General features: G+C 39.1%; 1 protein-coding gene across 1 annotated transcript in view; it reads left to right on the top strand.

Annotated features, from left to right (window-relative positions):
• The window catches only part of SLC27A2 (solute carrier family 27 member 2), a 55,853-nt gene that overhangs the window by 6,807 nt on the left and 33,491 nt on the right, over positions 1 to 15,555 (top strand). Inside the window, exons 2-3 of the mRNA XM_086320865.1 lie at positions 8,346 to 8,555; positions 14,139 to 14,297. Coding sequence (XP_086176991.1) covers positions 8,346 to 8,555; positions 14,139 to 14,297 — 369 coding nt within the window. The remainder of the gene's footprint in view (positions 1 to 8,345; positions 8,556 to 14,138; positions 14,298 to 15,555) is intronic.

Here is a 15,555-nt window from a genome sequence, read left to right on the forward strand (position 1 = left end):
ATTTTAATTGGAGGATAATTACTTTACAATATTGTATTGGTTTTGCCATACATTGTATGGCATTAATACATGTATACAAATGTATACATTAATACATACATGAATCTGCCACAACTTTTTTTAAACTTTATTTTATATTGGGATATAGCCATCAACAAGCAATGTTGTGATAGTTTCAGGTGAACGGCAAAGGGATTCAGCCATACATGTACATGTATCCATTCTCCCCTAAACCCCCCTCCCATCCAGGCTGCCACATAACATTGAGCAGAGTTCCCTGTGCTAGTAGGTCCTTGTTGGTTATACATTTAAAATATAGCAGTGTGTACGTGCCCATCCCAAACTCCCTAACTATCCCTTCTCCCCATCCTTCCCCTCCACCCCGGCAACCATAAGTTCATTTTCTAAGTCTGTGAGTCTTTTTTTGCTCTATAAGTTCATTTGTATCATCTTTTTAGATTCCACATATGAGGGATGTCATACAATATTTCTCCTTCTCTGATTTACTTCACTCAGTATAATACTCTCTAGGTCCATCTATGTTGCTGCAAATGGCATCATTTCATTCTTTTTTATATCACAGACTTATTTTGCCTCCCAGTTTTCTTCTGGCAGAGGGCTACAAGACAGACTCTCTCTCCAGGACTCACTGCGAGAGAGGGAGCTGGTGATGGGCACAGAATGGGCTGCTGGGGAGAGTCTGTGCCCAGGATGGAAGGGCACAGAAACCCAGACGACAAATGAGGAGGGTATTCAAGAGCTAGAGTCCCAGCCAAGCAGCCCACAGTTTGAAGAGAGAGCTCGCTTAAAGACGTTCTGTAAAATTTTTCTTCTTGACCTGCTCATAACTAAAGCTTGCAAGGGAGGACGATTGTACATCTCCATTCAAAAACAAACCAGCACATTGCTGGCATGTTTGGGAATGTTTATCAGTTTATTTTCTTTAGCAATAAGAAAAGAGTGAAGGGGTAAAGACAAAATAAATTCTAAATCCACAGTGAATGTTATTGAATCCAGAAGAAGGACAGAGTTCAGATTATACTGCATAATGAATATAAGCAGCCAGTGTTTGAAAAAGACCTCCCACAGCCTCTGAGAAACCAGGAAGTACACAGGTGGTAGACAGGTGGCTTGTTTGCTTATGGATATCAAATGATTATGTAGGGCCTGGTATGATCTGGTAATCTCTGACAAGGAATTACCTTTGATTCTAGGGCTAGTTAGAAAGCAAGATACTTTGACCAAGAACTTTAACTGAGAGAAGTGAAAAATAATGTTAAGAAATTATGTAACTATATAAATATGAGATGAGTGTGTATCTCCCTGCTAAAAATTTCTTTACTCCTGAGGGACTTAGCCTTGATTAAACGTCTTTCTGACCTCAAGGTGATTTGCATTGTGGAGGGAAGGTGAGGGTATGCGAAAAGTGAGTGTCAGTCATTCAGTTGTGTCTCTTTGAGAACTCATGGGCTGTAGCCCCATAGGCTGTAGCCTGTCAGGCTCCTCTGTCTTTGGGATTTTCCAGGCAAGAATACCAGAGTGGGTTGCCATGCCCTTCTCCAGGGGATCTTCCTGACCCAGGGACTGAACCCAGGTCTCCTGCATTACAAAAAGATTCTTTACCATCTGAGTCACCAAGGAAGCCCTAGGGGAGGTTATGCATGCCTCTATCTGAAGGGTGTTCTATGACATTGTGTTGATGTACAGACTATATGCTAGATTATTAATTACTATAATTCCAAACTGCCAGTAATAGAAATGAGAAATCACAGTTACAAACTGTATTTTTAAAACTATTTTCAGACCGTCTCCATGATCTGTGTTAGAACCAGTTTGTTTCAGTTGCCTTTCTGACTGAAGGAAAGTCTTCAATCCTGATTTGTTCACCTGCCAACCAGTTCACATCATCCTGAAACTCTGATCAAAACCATTTCTTTCCTCTGCCTTCTTTTCAAATCTTACTTTATTGGTAAACATTTCTGGGGTGTTTTATGTAACTAACTTGGTTAGTTACTCTCTCCATGAGGCAATCTAATAGCAAAACAAGCTACTAGATTGAATGTTTTTCCTATTTAAAAGCAGTGGGTTTAGCCAGTAGCATTTTGCCACTTTGGTGATGAAGACTGATTCAGCTCACTACCCACCCTCTCTCCCTGCTTTCGAGGAATGGGCCTGTGTCCTCAGAAATTTCTCTTCTGACCTTCTTTTAAAAAAAAAAAAAAAAAGAGGGTTGTAAGTGGGAGAGGAAACTTCAGAAAAAACCTGATTTTTTTCTTTTCTATAAAATGGATCTTAAGGAATGCAGATGTTATAATCAGTTGGTTTTCCATCATCCAAATGTGTACTGCTTTCTCTGAGGTTCTATAAGTGAAAGTGAAAGTGTTAGTCACTCAATCGTGTCCGACTCTTGTCTCCTACATTACAAGCAGATTCTTTATCATCTGAGCCACCAAGGGGGCTCTCTGGGGTTCTACACCCATCCATGATCTCAGCTCAGGCTAATGAAGAAAGGACAGGTCTACTGTACACCCTTCAGGTGCAGGCAACTTTCTGTGAATACTATTTCTCATACCCATGCTTTTCATAAAACTTGAGGTTATTCTCTTCATCAGAAAGACAAATAAGAGATGATCCATATTACTACTGAGAGGCAGATCCGAATGCTTTCACGAGCACTGAGCATGTCAAGTAGACAGCGTCTTCCAAAATCTCAAGGTCCTTTACCGAAACTTGAACAACTAGTACAAGAAAGTGGTAATCCTAGAAGCCCAACATAATTCTTTTCGTTTTGTATGTAATGATCCATATAGAGACTCACTGAGCTTCTGTCCTCGTTTGTGGAAACAAGGTTACCATTGTCTAAAACACAGGGTTGTTGTGAAAATTATGTGAGGTGATGTATGTAAAGCTACTATACAAACTGTCCTCCACAAAAGAAATTTGTAAATGTTTAATCAGTAAGAATGAAAGGTGAGGTGGATGCTGTGATGCGCTGCCCCATGCCCCACTCCAGGACTGAGGTACTCCTTCCTCTGCTGCTGGAGGCGCTGGCAACGGCCAGCTATCAGCCGAGAACCATTCCAGGACTTGCCGTTAGTTGAAGAAAGCCTCTTTACCCAAGGTCAAGTACTACTGCCCCAATCTGCATCCCATGACTGGTTGGTGGGCAGGCACAGAGGTAGAACCTACTTTGTTTCATCTGGGACAGCCTGAAGGGCCATCCTGGGCCCAGAGTCCAGGTAAGATCAATTGAGGGAGGCCACTGCATGGCTGCATCGAAGCACAATCTCTTCCTCCATCCAGTCTACCTCCATTGCAGCCCCGCAGGCATCATTCCCAAGAGGACCCCTACACAAAAGTCTCAGAATTCCAGGGAGCTCAGCCTGTGTCAAGTAGAATTATTTGATCTTATGTGTCCTTGTGGATTGCCACGTCTATCTTAAGTGGGTTTTCCTGGTGACTCAGATGGTAAAGAATCTGCCTGCAATGGAGGAGACTCAGGTTTGATCCCTGGGTTGGGAATATCCCCTGGAGAAGGGAATGGCTACCCACTCTAGTGTGCTTGCTTGGGAAATTCCAAAGACAGAGGAGCCTGGTGGGCTACAGTCCATGGGCACAGAAAGACACAATGACATGGGCACATGGACACAGCTGAGCAACTGACACTTTCACTTTTCACTTAATCTTCAGTAAGCAGATTTATAGTAATAATTACCAAAAAAATTCATGTGTGAAGCAGAAAACATGGGGGCCAGTCCTATTTATAACAGATTTAAGAAAAGACATTAAATGTTAAATATACAGTTAATGAGTTGCATTCACATCCAGAATTTCCCTTCCAATCTCAGTTTATATATGTGTGTATAGATGTATTTATATAAATATTGCATCTTTAGTTTAAAGGGAAAATGTCTGCTACCATAGGACATATGTTGTGTCTGATTCTTTGGCACCCCATGGACTGCAGTACACCAGGCTTCCCTGTCCTTCACTATCATCCCTGAGTTTGCTCAAACTCATGTCCATTGAATCCATGATGCCATCCAACCATCTCATCCTCTGATGCCCCCTTCTCCTCCTGCCCCCAATCTTTTCCAGCATCGGGGATTTATCAGGTAGGTAAAGTAAAGGTCAGTATAGGACATGTGAGGTATGCCTTGATATGATTGGGAGTGACTGGAACCTCAAGTCAATATCCAAACGTAAATTCTACACCAACAGCCCAGAGGTCAGGTAAAGAAACTGTGCTGGGCTGGGGCAATGGCCTTCCCTTCAGATAAGATGACCTCTGTGAAAGGTCAGGGATTATAAACCAAAAGCATGCAGAGGGCCAAGTGGAAACATGAGGGAACGGAAGCCCCAATTGTCCAGATTACTTGAACTGTGATCAAGCATGATACCTGCTTAATTGCATTTCCTTTTACCTTTATTATTCTGTTGTTCAGTCACTAAGTTGTTACATGGTATGCTTCAGCATACCAGGCCTCCCTGACCCTCACTATCTCCTGGAGTTTGTCCAAGTTCATGTCCATTGAATCAGGTGATGCTGTCCAACCATCTCATCCTCTGCTGCCCTCTTCTCCTTTTGCCTTCAATCTTTCCCAGCATCAGGGTCTTTTCCAATGAGTTGGCTGTTTATTTCATTATTACTATTATTATTTTATATAATAATTATAAATTATCTAAGAAACTACTAATTTCAGATATATCATTAATGCCTGCATACATCTACTTTCAAAAAATTACAGAAAAAATTAAAGTCTCTTTTAACTTATAATTTTTCTCTCATCAAGACTTACCAAATCTTGTCTGTTCTACCTCCCAACCATCTCTTAAATGCATCTACTTCTCTCTAGGCTCTGTGGCTACCTTAATGTAAAGCTTGATCTATCAAATGGCCTCCCTACCTCTGGTTCTTGCCTTCTCCCACCCACGTACCTGATGTAAGCCGGAGAACTGGTCCCTACCTACATCCAGTTTCTTCTCCCAACATTTTTCCCTCTCATTCTATGTATCAGTCAGCTTTAGCCTCTTTGACCTGCTCTGGCATCCTGCTGTTTGCCTCTGGGCTTCCCTGGTGGCTCAGACAGTAAGGAATCTGTCTGCAGCACGGGAGACTCTGTTTCAATTCCTGAGTCAGAAAGATCCCCTGGAGAAGGGAATGACTACCCACTCCAGAATTCTTGCCTGGGGAATTCCATGACAGAAAAGCCTGACAGGCTATAGTCCACTGGGGTCACAAAGAGTCAGACTCGACTGAGTGACTAAAGCTCACTTGTTTGCCTGTGGGTCTTTACATAAGCTGTTCCATGGCTACAAACAGGCTGAGTCCATCTCAGTGGATCTTCATCTTGCCAACTCCTACTCACCCTTCAGGAATCAGTTGAGGTAACACTTCCTCTGGGTTGTTTTCATGCCCCTCCTCTGTGCTTCCAAAACACCACCTATGACACCTTATTTCAATGGATTATTTCTTGATTCCTCCCCCTTAGACCTGGGCTCTGTGAAAACAGTATCTGCTATACACACTGTTGCTTCCAATGCTGAGAACCGTGCACACAGGAAACACACTTTAAATAGATGTCAAATAACTGTTGGGAGAGAGAGAGGAGAAGAATAAGAAATAATCCAGGTAATTTATGAACACACTGTATATCTAAATAGGCTCAGTCTCAGGTAGAAGAGAAGGAGGGAGAGAGATTTCTTAATTCTTTAAGTAGCAATAGTAGTTTTGTTTTATTTTTAATTTACTTTCGTGTCCCTTACTTGGATGTAAGACATACCTCTATCACAAAAATGATTTAATTTTGCATTTGACTGGAGATTTATCAACTCACAGTATTGCAATATCTAAATCCTTGAACATCAACAGCTTTCGCTTATTCCTCTGTCTCTTCCCCAGTGGCTAATACAATATTTTGTGTAGATTCTTTCAGCTGTAAACACTTGTTAAGCACTTATGGCAGGGCCAAGATGATCAAGTTATAATCCCTTCACCTCAAAGTTTTCACTGCCAAATAGAGGAGAAAAAGAAGTGAAGCTTGTTATACTACATACTAAACACACTGCTAGACGTATAATGCAAACTCCTATGGGAGGACCACAGAGTTAAATGCAATGAGGCTGTTTTGAAGGATGAACAGAAGTTTTTCCAGTGACCAGGGGCTAGGGGCAGGAGGGCGTTCCAAGCAGATGAAACCACCTGGACAAAGGTGGTAAGATGTGAGAATTATGGCTCCATTCACTACACATAAATCAGTGTGATTAGAGGAAAAGGGACAAGGGTAGTTAAGAAGATGACATCAGAAAAATCGGGGCGGGGGATGTAGGCTGAGAAGAACCGTAGAACCATCCACTGCATTAGAAAGATTCTATCACAAGGGATAAGCAACCACTGAAGGATTTTAAACAGGGCAAGAACTAGAAGTCGGGCAGTGGTGTCACTGACACTGGAAGCAGGGAGAGGTTAGAGGCAAGGAGATCGGTCAGGAAGCTATTGTGACAATTTCGGTAGGAAATAATGAGAATCTGAACCACGGCACTGGCAAGGGACCTTAGCACTCCAGTTACCGTTTTTACAACAGTAATATTTCTGATGATCTTCTCAAAATACTGAAGAACTAGTGAGCAACCATTCAAAATGAAAGAGGAGAAGAGAGCATCAAAAGGAATAAGCTGATCTGATGGAGGTTAAAAAAGAACTGAGACAAATAGTACATTAAGGAATAATAGCCAGTAGACACTCCAGGAGAAAACTGTTCAAGAAAGGAAAGATGCTTATAGTGTGTTACTTGGCTCTACAGTCATATTTGAAATAATTACATTGTCATAATCTTGTCAATCCTGATTATTTGTTCTAGAATTTCTAGAGCCAACACTAGACAAAGCTAGAAAGATAGAATTATAGTCTCAGAATAGATAAAAAATACCATTAACCCTGACAACATAAAGTGAAAATAATAACTGTTGGGGGTGAACAAGGGGGGAATGGGGGTGGGTTTCAAAAATGGTAAGACATGATGTAGCAGGAAAAGTATGTAATTTGGTGAAGAAGAAGTGACTGCTAGAAGAAACAGCTAAAAAAAAACCAAAAAACCTAAAAGTCCTTGCCTCCAGGCAGCAGGTTTATTTGTGAGATAAGGGCCTACTGACTTGCATTATAAACTCTTTTGTACTATTTCATTTATATTTATCAGGTGCATGACTGCTTTGGTTAAAAAATTTTTTAACTTTTTAAATGCATTTATCCAGATGCTATCTCATGTCTTGATGGAGACATTATATGTAAATATCTGAAAAACAAAGCATATAATATGAATCAGATATAGCCTCCCTAAGGTAATTCCCTGGGATATTGAGTCACCTTCCTATTAAGAATAGGCCTATTCATTTCAGTTATCACAATTCAAGACAAAGAAGCTTAAAGAGCATCTCATCTTATAATTAAAATTTAAAATAAAATTTAAAATGGCACAAAAATTCAAGTAACAAACCTGAAATATCGTTTGCACATTACATCAATGCCTTTAAAATGTTTTACCTTGACCCCTATAAAAGCTACATTTGTGTGTGGCTCAGCACTCACACACTCACATAGCTGAAACTCAAAAAAAAAAAAAAAGAAGAAGAATACTTACCTCTTCCTATGTATGTTATACTTTCTATTTTATTTTTTAGAAAAATCATCACTTTAAATGATTTTAACAATCCGCTGCTGTATTGTGACTCAGAGTTTGAAAAACATGCTAATCAGTCCTTTTTTTTCTTAGGTCGGATAATGTGCTTATGAAATTTGGAGCTTATGTCTCAGATCAGCTGAACCTTCCTAGTAGAACTACTTGTTGCTGATATTTTAAAAATGTGTTACATAAAGTTAGCTTATTATCCTTTCAGTAGCATGGTTCCCTTCTTTTCATTTCTCTTTGTCCTTAAAATTTTCTTTTTTTAAAATCTCTGGTCCTGTGGGGCATACACTGGGAATAACTAAATTCATTTCTGGAGTTTTTTGAGATATATATATATCAGATATGCATATAAGTCATACACATGTAATCTTGGTTTTTACCCTTATGTGGTTTGTTTACATTTGCCATGTAATGTACAGATTTCAATCATCTGTCGCTTTTTAAACCATCAAAACTCAGCCTTCCCTTAAATATTGGGATCTTGTGATATTTTCAGATGTGGTAAATTCCATGTTAGAAATACATAACTATAAACATTACTGTGTCTACGTGTTTTAACAACACTTAGTGGAAACAAAATCACTACAAAATGTATTGCACTAATAGAGCTTGAATGGACTAATTTAGTTTGTTTGGATTTTTTTCTCTTATTAAATTAAGAACTACAAGCCGCTGTTGAAGAGGTGCTGCCAAGCTTGAAGAAAGATGATGTGGCTGTCTATTATGTGAGCAGAACTTCTAACACGGATGGGGTCAACTCTTTCTTAGACAAAGTGGATGAAGTGTCAAGTGAACCTGTCCCAGAATCCTGGAGGTCGGAAGTCACCTTTTCCACTCCTGCCTTGTATATTTATACTTCTGGAACCACAGGTAAAAAATAAAGAGGGGATTCTCAAAGCAATGGACCTATCCTGAAAGAGTTAAATGTTGGGTTAGATTTTTAAATGCTCTCTTTCTTTGGCAAGGCTTATCAGATAACTAATACTTCAGGGGATTTAGCTCATTGCCTGTGGGAAGTATGATCTTTTTCCATAGCACATGAAACCATTTGGGTTTTTCTAAGGTACACATACTTCCCCCAGTTGGTGTATAGAACAGGTAGAGAGGTTAACCAAGAACTACAAAAATACTTATGGTGATGATAAGATTTGGTGCTGAATAGGTTGTTAGGATTTTTTTCAAAACGATTGTTGCTTTTTTATTAAGATTGGGCACTGAACAGATTTTGGAATTTTTTTAATGATTGCTACATTTTGATTATACTCTGTCCAGCATCCATATATAATGTATAACCAATTATAAGTGGACTACCAAAAAAGGCTATAGAACAATAATGGGGTTATATTTGTACAAACATTTTGACCACTGTCTTTCAATGCAACAATGACTTGGAGGTGTTTGGTTCTGTGGATGTAGAATGGCTCTTAGCTTAGGGCCTAAAATGCTGTATTTCGTCAAATCTAGGATGTCTTACACCTTTGGTGTAAGCTGTACTATTATTTTACATAAGCCGCTAAGAGAAAACACTGCCAACTGTCATATTACTGAAACACTGCTATGTGGAACAGGCAACATTAAAGGTAGATGTACTAGGTGCTCTTCTAGGAGCTCTGTGGTATTTGTTCATACATTTCTCCCACCACTCTTAAGACAGGTACTACTCTTATTCCTGTTTTACAGATTCAGATACTGATGCCTAGAGAGTTTAAGAGCTTCCCAAGATAGGAAGTAGAAGTGTCAGGCTTCACTTTGCTAGGCTGACTCCACAGCTCATACAACTGACCTCTCTGCCAGAATACCTCCCAGTTCATCCATCTGATAGCTATTTGGTGTCTGCCTACTCAAGGTCAGGGAAATGTTACCAAAATGTAATCATATGAAGACTGAGAGAATATATTTAAGAAAGGATAAGAAGCTACCCCCAGCATCCTAATTATTCTTAATAATATTGGAAAGTTGAATATGTGAGTCATTTGATTAAAATTTTAACTCAAGCAGATAATTCTAGCATGCATCCTCCTTGTAAAATAATCAAACATTAGAGATAAGGGTTACTTTGAGCCTTATGAGGAGGGGTAGCTTGGGATGACCTATTAAAGCTCATCTCCAGAGCATAACAGCTATCGTTCTTTGTCAAAAGTTCTATTTCGCCATGTCAACAGAATGATAGGATGACAGGGTTTAACCAGATGCTTCCACTACCTCCAGAACTACCTCAATATATGGAACTTATACCCTCATTTCTTAATAGAATGGTAAAACTAAACTGTAAACTTTGATTTGGGAAGTAATTGAGGTAAAACAAGCCCTTAACTAGTGACTGGGAGTTCTAGTCTTAATACTAAACAGAGAAGTACAGAACTTGTTTACAACTGCAGGTTTTGCCATGAAGTATAAAACCCAGATTAGGGGAAAAAGAGAATAAGCACTCTTTGATCCAATCCCATAATTCAGAATTTAGATTTAATTGGAATATAATTGGGTTGATGTTTATTTTACCTTTCTTCTTATCTCTGAATAAAATATCTGCCAAGTTACTAGTATTCAGTTCAGTTCAGTAGCTCAGTCGTGTCTGACTCTTTGCGACCCCATGAATCGCAGCACGCCAGGCCTCCCTGTCCATCACCAACTCCCAGAGTTCACCCAAACTCACGTCCATCAAGTCAGTGATGCCATTCAGCCATCTCATCCTCTGTTGTCCCCTTCTCCTCCTGCCCCCAATCCCTCCCAGCATCAGAGTCGTTTCTAATGAGTCAACTCTTCCATGAGGTGGCCAAAGTACTGGAGTTTCAGCCTCAGCATCATTCCTTCCAATGAACACCCAGGACTGATGTCCTTTAGGATGGACTGGTTGGATCTCCTTGCAGTCCAAGGAACTCTCAAGAGTCTTCTCCAACACCACAGTTCAAAAGCATCAATTCTTCAACGCTCAGCTTTCTTCACAGTCCAACTCTCACATCCATACATGACCACTGGAAAAACCATAGCCTTGACTAGATGGACCTTTGTTGGCAAAGTAACATCTCTGCTTTTGAATATGCTATCTAGGTTTGTCATAACTTTCCTTCCAAGGAGTAAGCATCTTTTAATTTCATGGCTGCAGTCACCATCTGCGGTGATTTTGGAGCCCAAAAAAATAAAGTCTGACACTGTTTCCACTGTTTCCCCATCTATTTCCCATGAAGTGATGGGACCACATGCCATGATCTTTGTTTTCTGAATATTGAGCTTTAAGCCAACTTTTCACTCTCCTCTTTCACTTTCATCAAGAGGCTTTTGAGTTCCTCTTCACTTTCTGCCATGAGGGTGGTATCATCTGCATGTCTGAGGTTATTGATATTTCTCCCAGCAATCTTAATTCCAGCTTGTGCTTCTTCCAGCCCAGCATTTCTCATGATGTACTCTGCATATAAGTTAAATAAGCAGGGTGACAATATACAGCCTTGACGTACTCCTTTTCCTATTTGGAACCAGTCTGTTGTTCCATGTCCAGTTTTAACTGTTGCTTCCTGACCTGCATATAGGTTTCTCAAGAGGCAAGTCAGGTGGTCTGGTATTCCCACCTCTTTCAGAATTTTCCACAGTTTATTGTGATAACTCCAGAAAGAATGAAGGAATGGAGCCAAAGCAAAAACAATACCCAGCTGTGGATGTGACTGGTGATAGAAACAAGGTCTGATGCTGTAAAGAGCAATATTGCATAGGAACCTGGAATGTTAGGTCCATGAATCAAGGCAAATTGGAAGTGGTCAAACAGGAGATGGCAAGAGTGAACGTCGACATTCTAGAAATCAGCAAACTAAAATGAACTGGAATGGGTGAATTTAACTCAGATGACCATTATATCTACTACTATGTGCAAGAATCCCATAGAAGAAATGGAGTAGCCATCATGGTCAACAAAAGAGTCCAAAATGCAGTACTTGGATGTAATCTCAAAAACAACAGAGTGATCTCTGTTCGTTTCCAAGGCAAATCATTTAATATCACGGTAATCCAAACCTATGCCCCAACCAGTAATGCTGAAGAAGCTGAAGTTGAACGGTTCTATGAATACCTATAAGAACTTCTATAACTAAAATCCAAAAAAGATGTCCTTTTCATTATAGGGGACTGGAATGCAAAAGTAGGAAGTCAAGAAACACTTGGAGTAACAGGCAAATTTGGCCTTGGAATACAGAATGAAGCAGAGCAAATACTAATAGAGTTTTGCCAAGAAAATGCACTGGTCATAGCAAACACCCTCTTCCAACAACACAAGAGAAGACTCTACACATGGACATCACCAGACGGTCAACACCGAAATCAGATTGATTTTATTCTTTGCAGCCAAAGATGGAAAAGCTCTATATAGTCAGCAAAAATAAGACTGGGAGCTGACTGTGGCTCAGATCATGAACTCCTTATTAAATTGAAGAAAGTAGGGAAAACCACTAGACCATTCAGCTATGACCTAAATCAAACCCCTTATGATTATACAATGGAAGTTACTAGTATAAACATTAATAAAAAGAATTCATTTAAGCAATCAGAGAACAAAATGTTTTCCCTGTTTCTCAAAAGCAGTCATTAGCACAAAGTTATATAATAGTTACCAAATATTATTTCTTAATTAATACAAAAGTTTAAATCAGGAATTTTTCTGAAAGTGCTTAACACCAGCAAAAGATGTGTGTTTCTGTTTTAAGAAATATAATTCTGAGTTTTTACTATCTGGATAATTTTTTTTCAAGGTGAATACAATTGATTTGTTGATTCTTTATTCTGTTTCTCATTATTAGTATAGAATGGAGCATCAATATTAATGACATCAAAGACCATCAATTGTGAACTGTGTTTACAATGACGGTAGTTTGCCAGTCATACTGCTTTTCCTTATAACAACTTGCTTTTATTTAGGCAATACCATCAAATATTGAAGCATCTTAATCTAAACAGATTGCCTTTCTCTTCACAAAGCCAACTGACCCACTCAGGTTTTAAACTCTAGACCCATCCGCTTTGCAATGACTTCATGGCCTCCCCAACTAAACTGACTCCCATGGGAAACAATATAAGCATACTCTTTCAATTGAGTCTTATAAAAAAATTTACATAAATTATAGTTAAGAAAATACAATGTACATAGTGTACTAAAAATACACTGAGATACCATTTTTTCACCTTTCAGATTGTCAGAAATTCCAACATTTGAAAGGACACTTTTGAAGCGCTATGAGGAAACAGGTGCACTCCTATATTACTGATGGGGGAGTCAATGGGGACAGCCCTAATAACTGGCAAAGTGCCAGTGTCTAACAAAATTACGAGGTCTGATACCTTTTGGCCCAGCAGTCTCACATCAGCAAATTTATCCTACAGATGGAGCATCATTCACAGTGTGAAGTGCCATGTGGACCAGGTTTTTCCACGTGTGGACCAGCATCGTTTGAAATTGCAAATTAGTGTGAATAAACTATAAAACACATACACAAAGGAGTAAATGCAGAGAGAATAAGTGGATGAAAAAATAAGGGAAATTTCTACATACAAATATAGACAGAACTTAAAAATACTTTGTTAGTGAAGGGGGGAAGTGCAGAATAGTATGGTTTGTTTTTTTTTAATTGGGGGAAAGGGCAAGAACATATGAGCAAATGAGCCTATATTTACATAAAAAACTGTAGAAGAGTATGTGAGAAATTCATAGAAGTGGCTATGAAGGAAAGAGATAGGATGGATAGGGATGTATTCTCTCTGATTCTCAGTCTTCTCATCTGTGAACTAGAGAATATAATTCTACTTATATCATTAATTATAAGAATTGAGTGAAAATTTGACAATACAGTTGACCCTTGAACAATACGAGGGTCCACACAGCAGAAGATCTACATATAACTGATAGAAGGCCCTCCATATAGGTTCTTCTGCATCTGCGATTTTTCATCCATGGATTCAACCAACCATCAGTGTGTTTACCACTGAAAAAAATCCTCATATAAGTGACCCCAGGCAGTTCAAACCCCTGTCCTTCAAGGATACTTAGCAAGATGGTAGACCCAAAGCAGAAATTCAATAGACAGTCATTCGTTTTTCCTCATCTTAGCACTCTAATAACCAGCTAACTCAGGGGTCAGCAAACCATAGCCTGTGGGTCACAAACACCACACCACCACCAGTTCTGTAAGTAAAGTTTCATGTCCACAGGGCCAAGTTCATTACTTTTTGTGTTTAGCTGCTTTCAGCCGTAATAGCAGAGTTGAGTAGTTGCAATAGAGACTTATGACCCTGCAAAACCTAAATCGTTTACCATCTGGTCCTTTACAGAAAAAAACTGTGAACTTCTGGTCTCACCAAATGCAATCTTCTAATTACTAGATGAAGAATCTTCCTAAGATACATCTCTGTCCCAGACCATGTGTCTGTGAATAACCATTCTTGATTCACTCATGCTTCTCTTGTGCCTTTATGCAGGTCTCCCGAAAGCTGCAAAGATCAATCATCAACGCATTTGGTACGGAATTGGCCTTGCTATTGCCTCCAAGGTTACACAGGATGATGTAATCTATTCCCCCCTACCCTTGTACCACAGTGCTGCACTTCTGATTGGCTTACATGGATGTATGGTGACTGGTAAGCTTTTCCTCTCAACAGGGTATTGAAGCCCAGTACACATTCAATGTGCTCATAAGGAAAAGTAATACAAAATTTGCTATTTTCCTGTGTGCTAGGAATAGTGTTTAATTCCATGTTAATACTGAGGTTGTTTGGCTTACACATAGCAAACATCTAAAAGAATTTATAGTGAATTCCATGATGGTCCATTGGTTAGGACTCCACATTTTCATTGCTGAGGGCCTGGGTTCAATTCCTGATCAGGAAACTAAGATCCCACAAGCCCCAAGGCCAAATAAATAAATAAAAAGAATTTCTATTTTCTCATGCCTGCATGTCTTTTAATATAATGCTTTAATTGTTCAGCATATCAAAGAGCAAGCTTCTTTTAAGTCTTTTAGGTCTTTATACAGGTTAAGATACTTGATCCTTTGATTCCACAAATAATTCTCTTATGCCATTTCTGTCTTCAGAAATCTGCATGTTGATCTCCATTAGCACCTAGTTTAAACTTCTCATTCAGCTGGCCCATTCTACTTTATTCTTCCCTCTTCCCACAGGCTCTCAGCTCCGGTCAGAATACTTAGATTTCCCCATCTCTTCTCTTTCCTTCTGAAACGTTACCATTTACATTAGAATTGCCATTCTTACTACTGTCTACAGGATTTCTGCCCCTTGTGTACATGAAGTCTCAGTCCAATATCCACCTCTTCCAGGAGACTACCTCTAACTTTCCAACTAAACTAAAAAACTTAACTTTTTCTCCCATGTGACATTTTAAGTAGTTATATATGTATATATAGTAACGTATGCATATATTAATTCATATACAAATACACATGACTGCCCAAACCTCTGTTCCTTTTCCTCATCAGCTTACTGATCGGCTATAAAACCCTTAATCCAGCACCAATACCAGTCTCCAAATCAGCAAGGAATGCCTGGGTCTGATCATATTGTTGGGCCCTTCAAAAACAGAATGACTCTGAAGCCCTCCTGGGGATAAATCAATCGCTCATACATCTACTTAAGCATAATAGATAAATGCTAAAAAGGAAAATATAGTATTTTTTAAAAATTTCTCCTTAAACATTTGATTTTGCATGTTTAGGTGTAGAAATTAACTAATAACATGAAAAATATCTGTGATATTTTTATTTCACTTTACTACATTTCACGCTTATGTTAGGTTAGATATCATAGGTACATTGTTTTTACCTATCGTATTAGTTTTCTATTGCCACTGTAACAAATGACCATGAACTTTGTGGTTTAA

This window comes from Bos grunniens, chromosome 10, assembly GCF_055505025.1.
Source record: "Bos grunniens cultivar Pamir isolate PY7600 chromosome 10, Bosgru_T2T1.0, whole genome shotgun sequence".
Classification (NCBI taxonomy): Eukaryota; Metazoa; Chordata; class Mammalia; order Artiodactyla; family Bovidae; genus Bos; species Bos grunniens.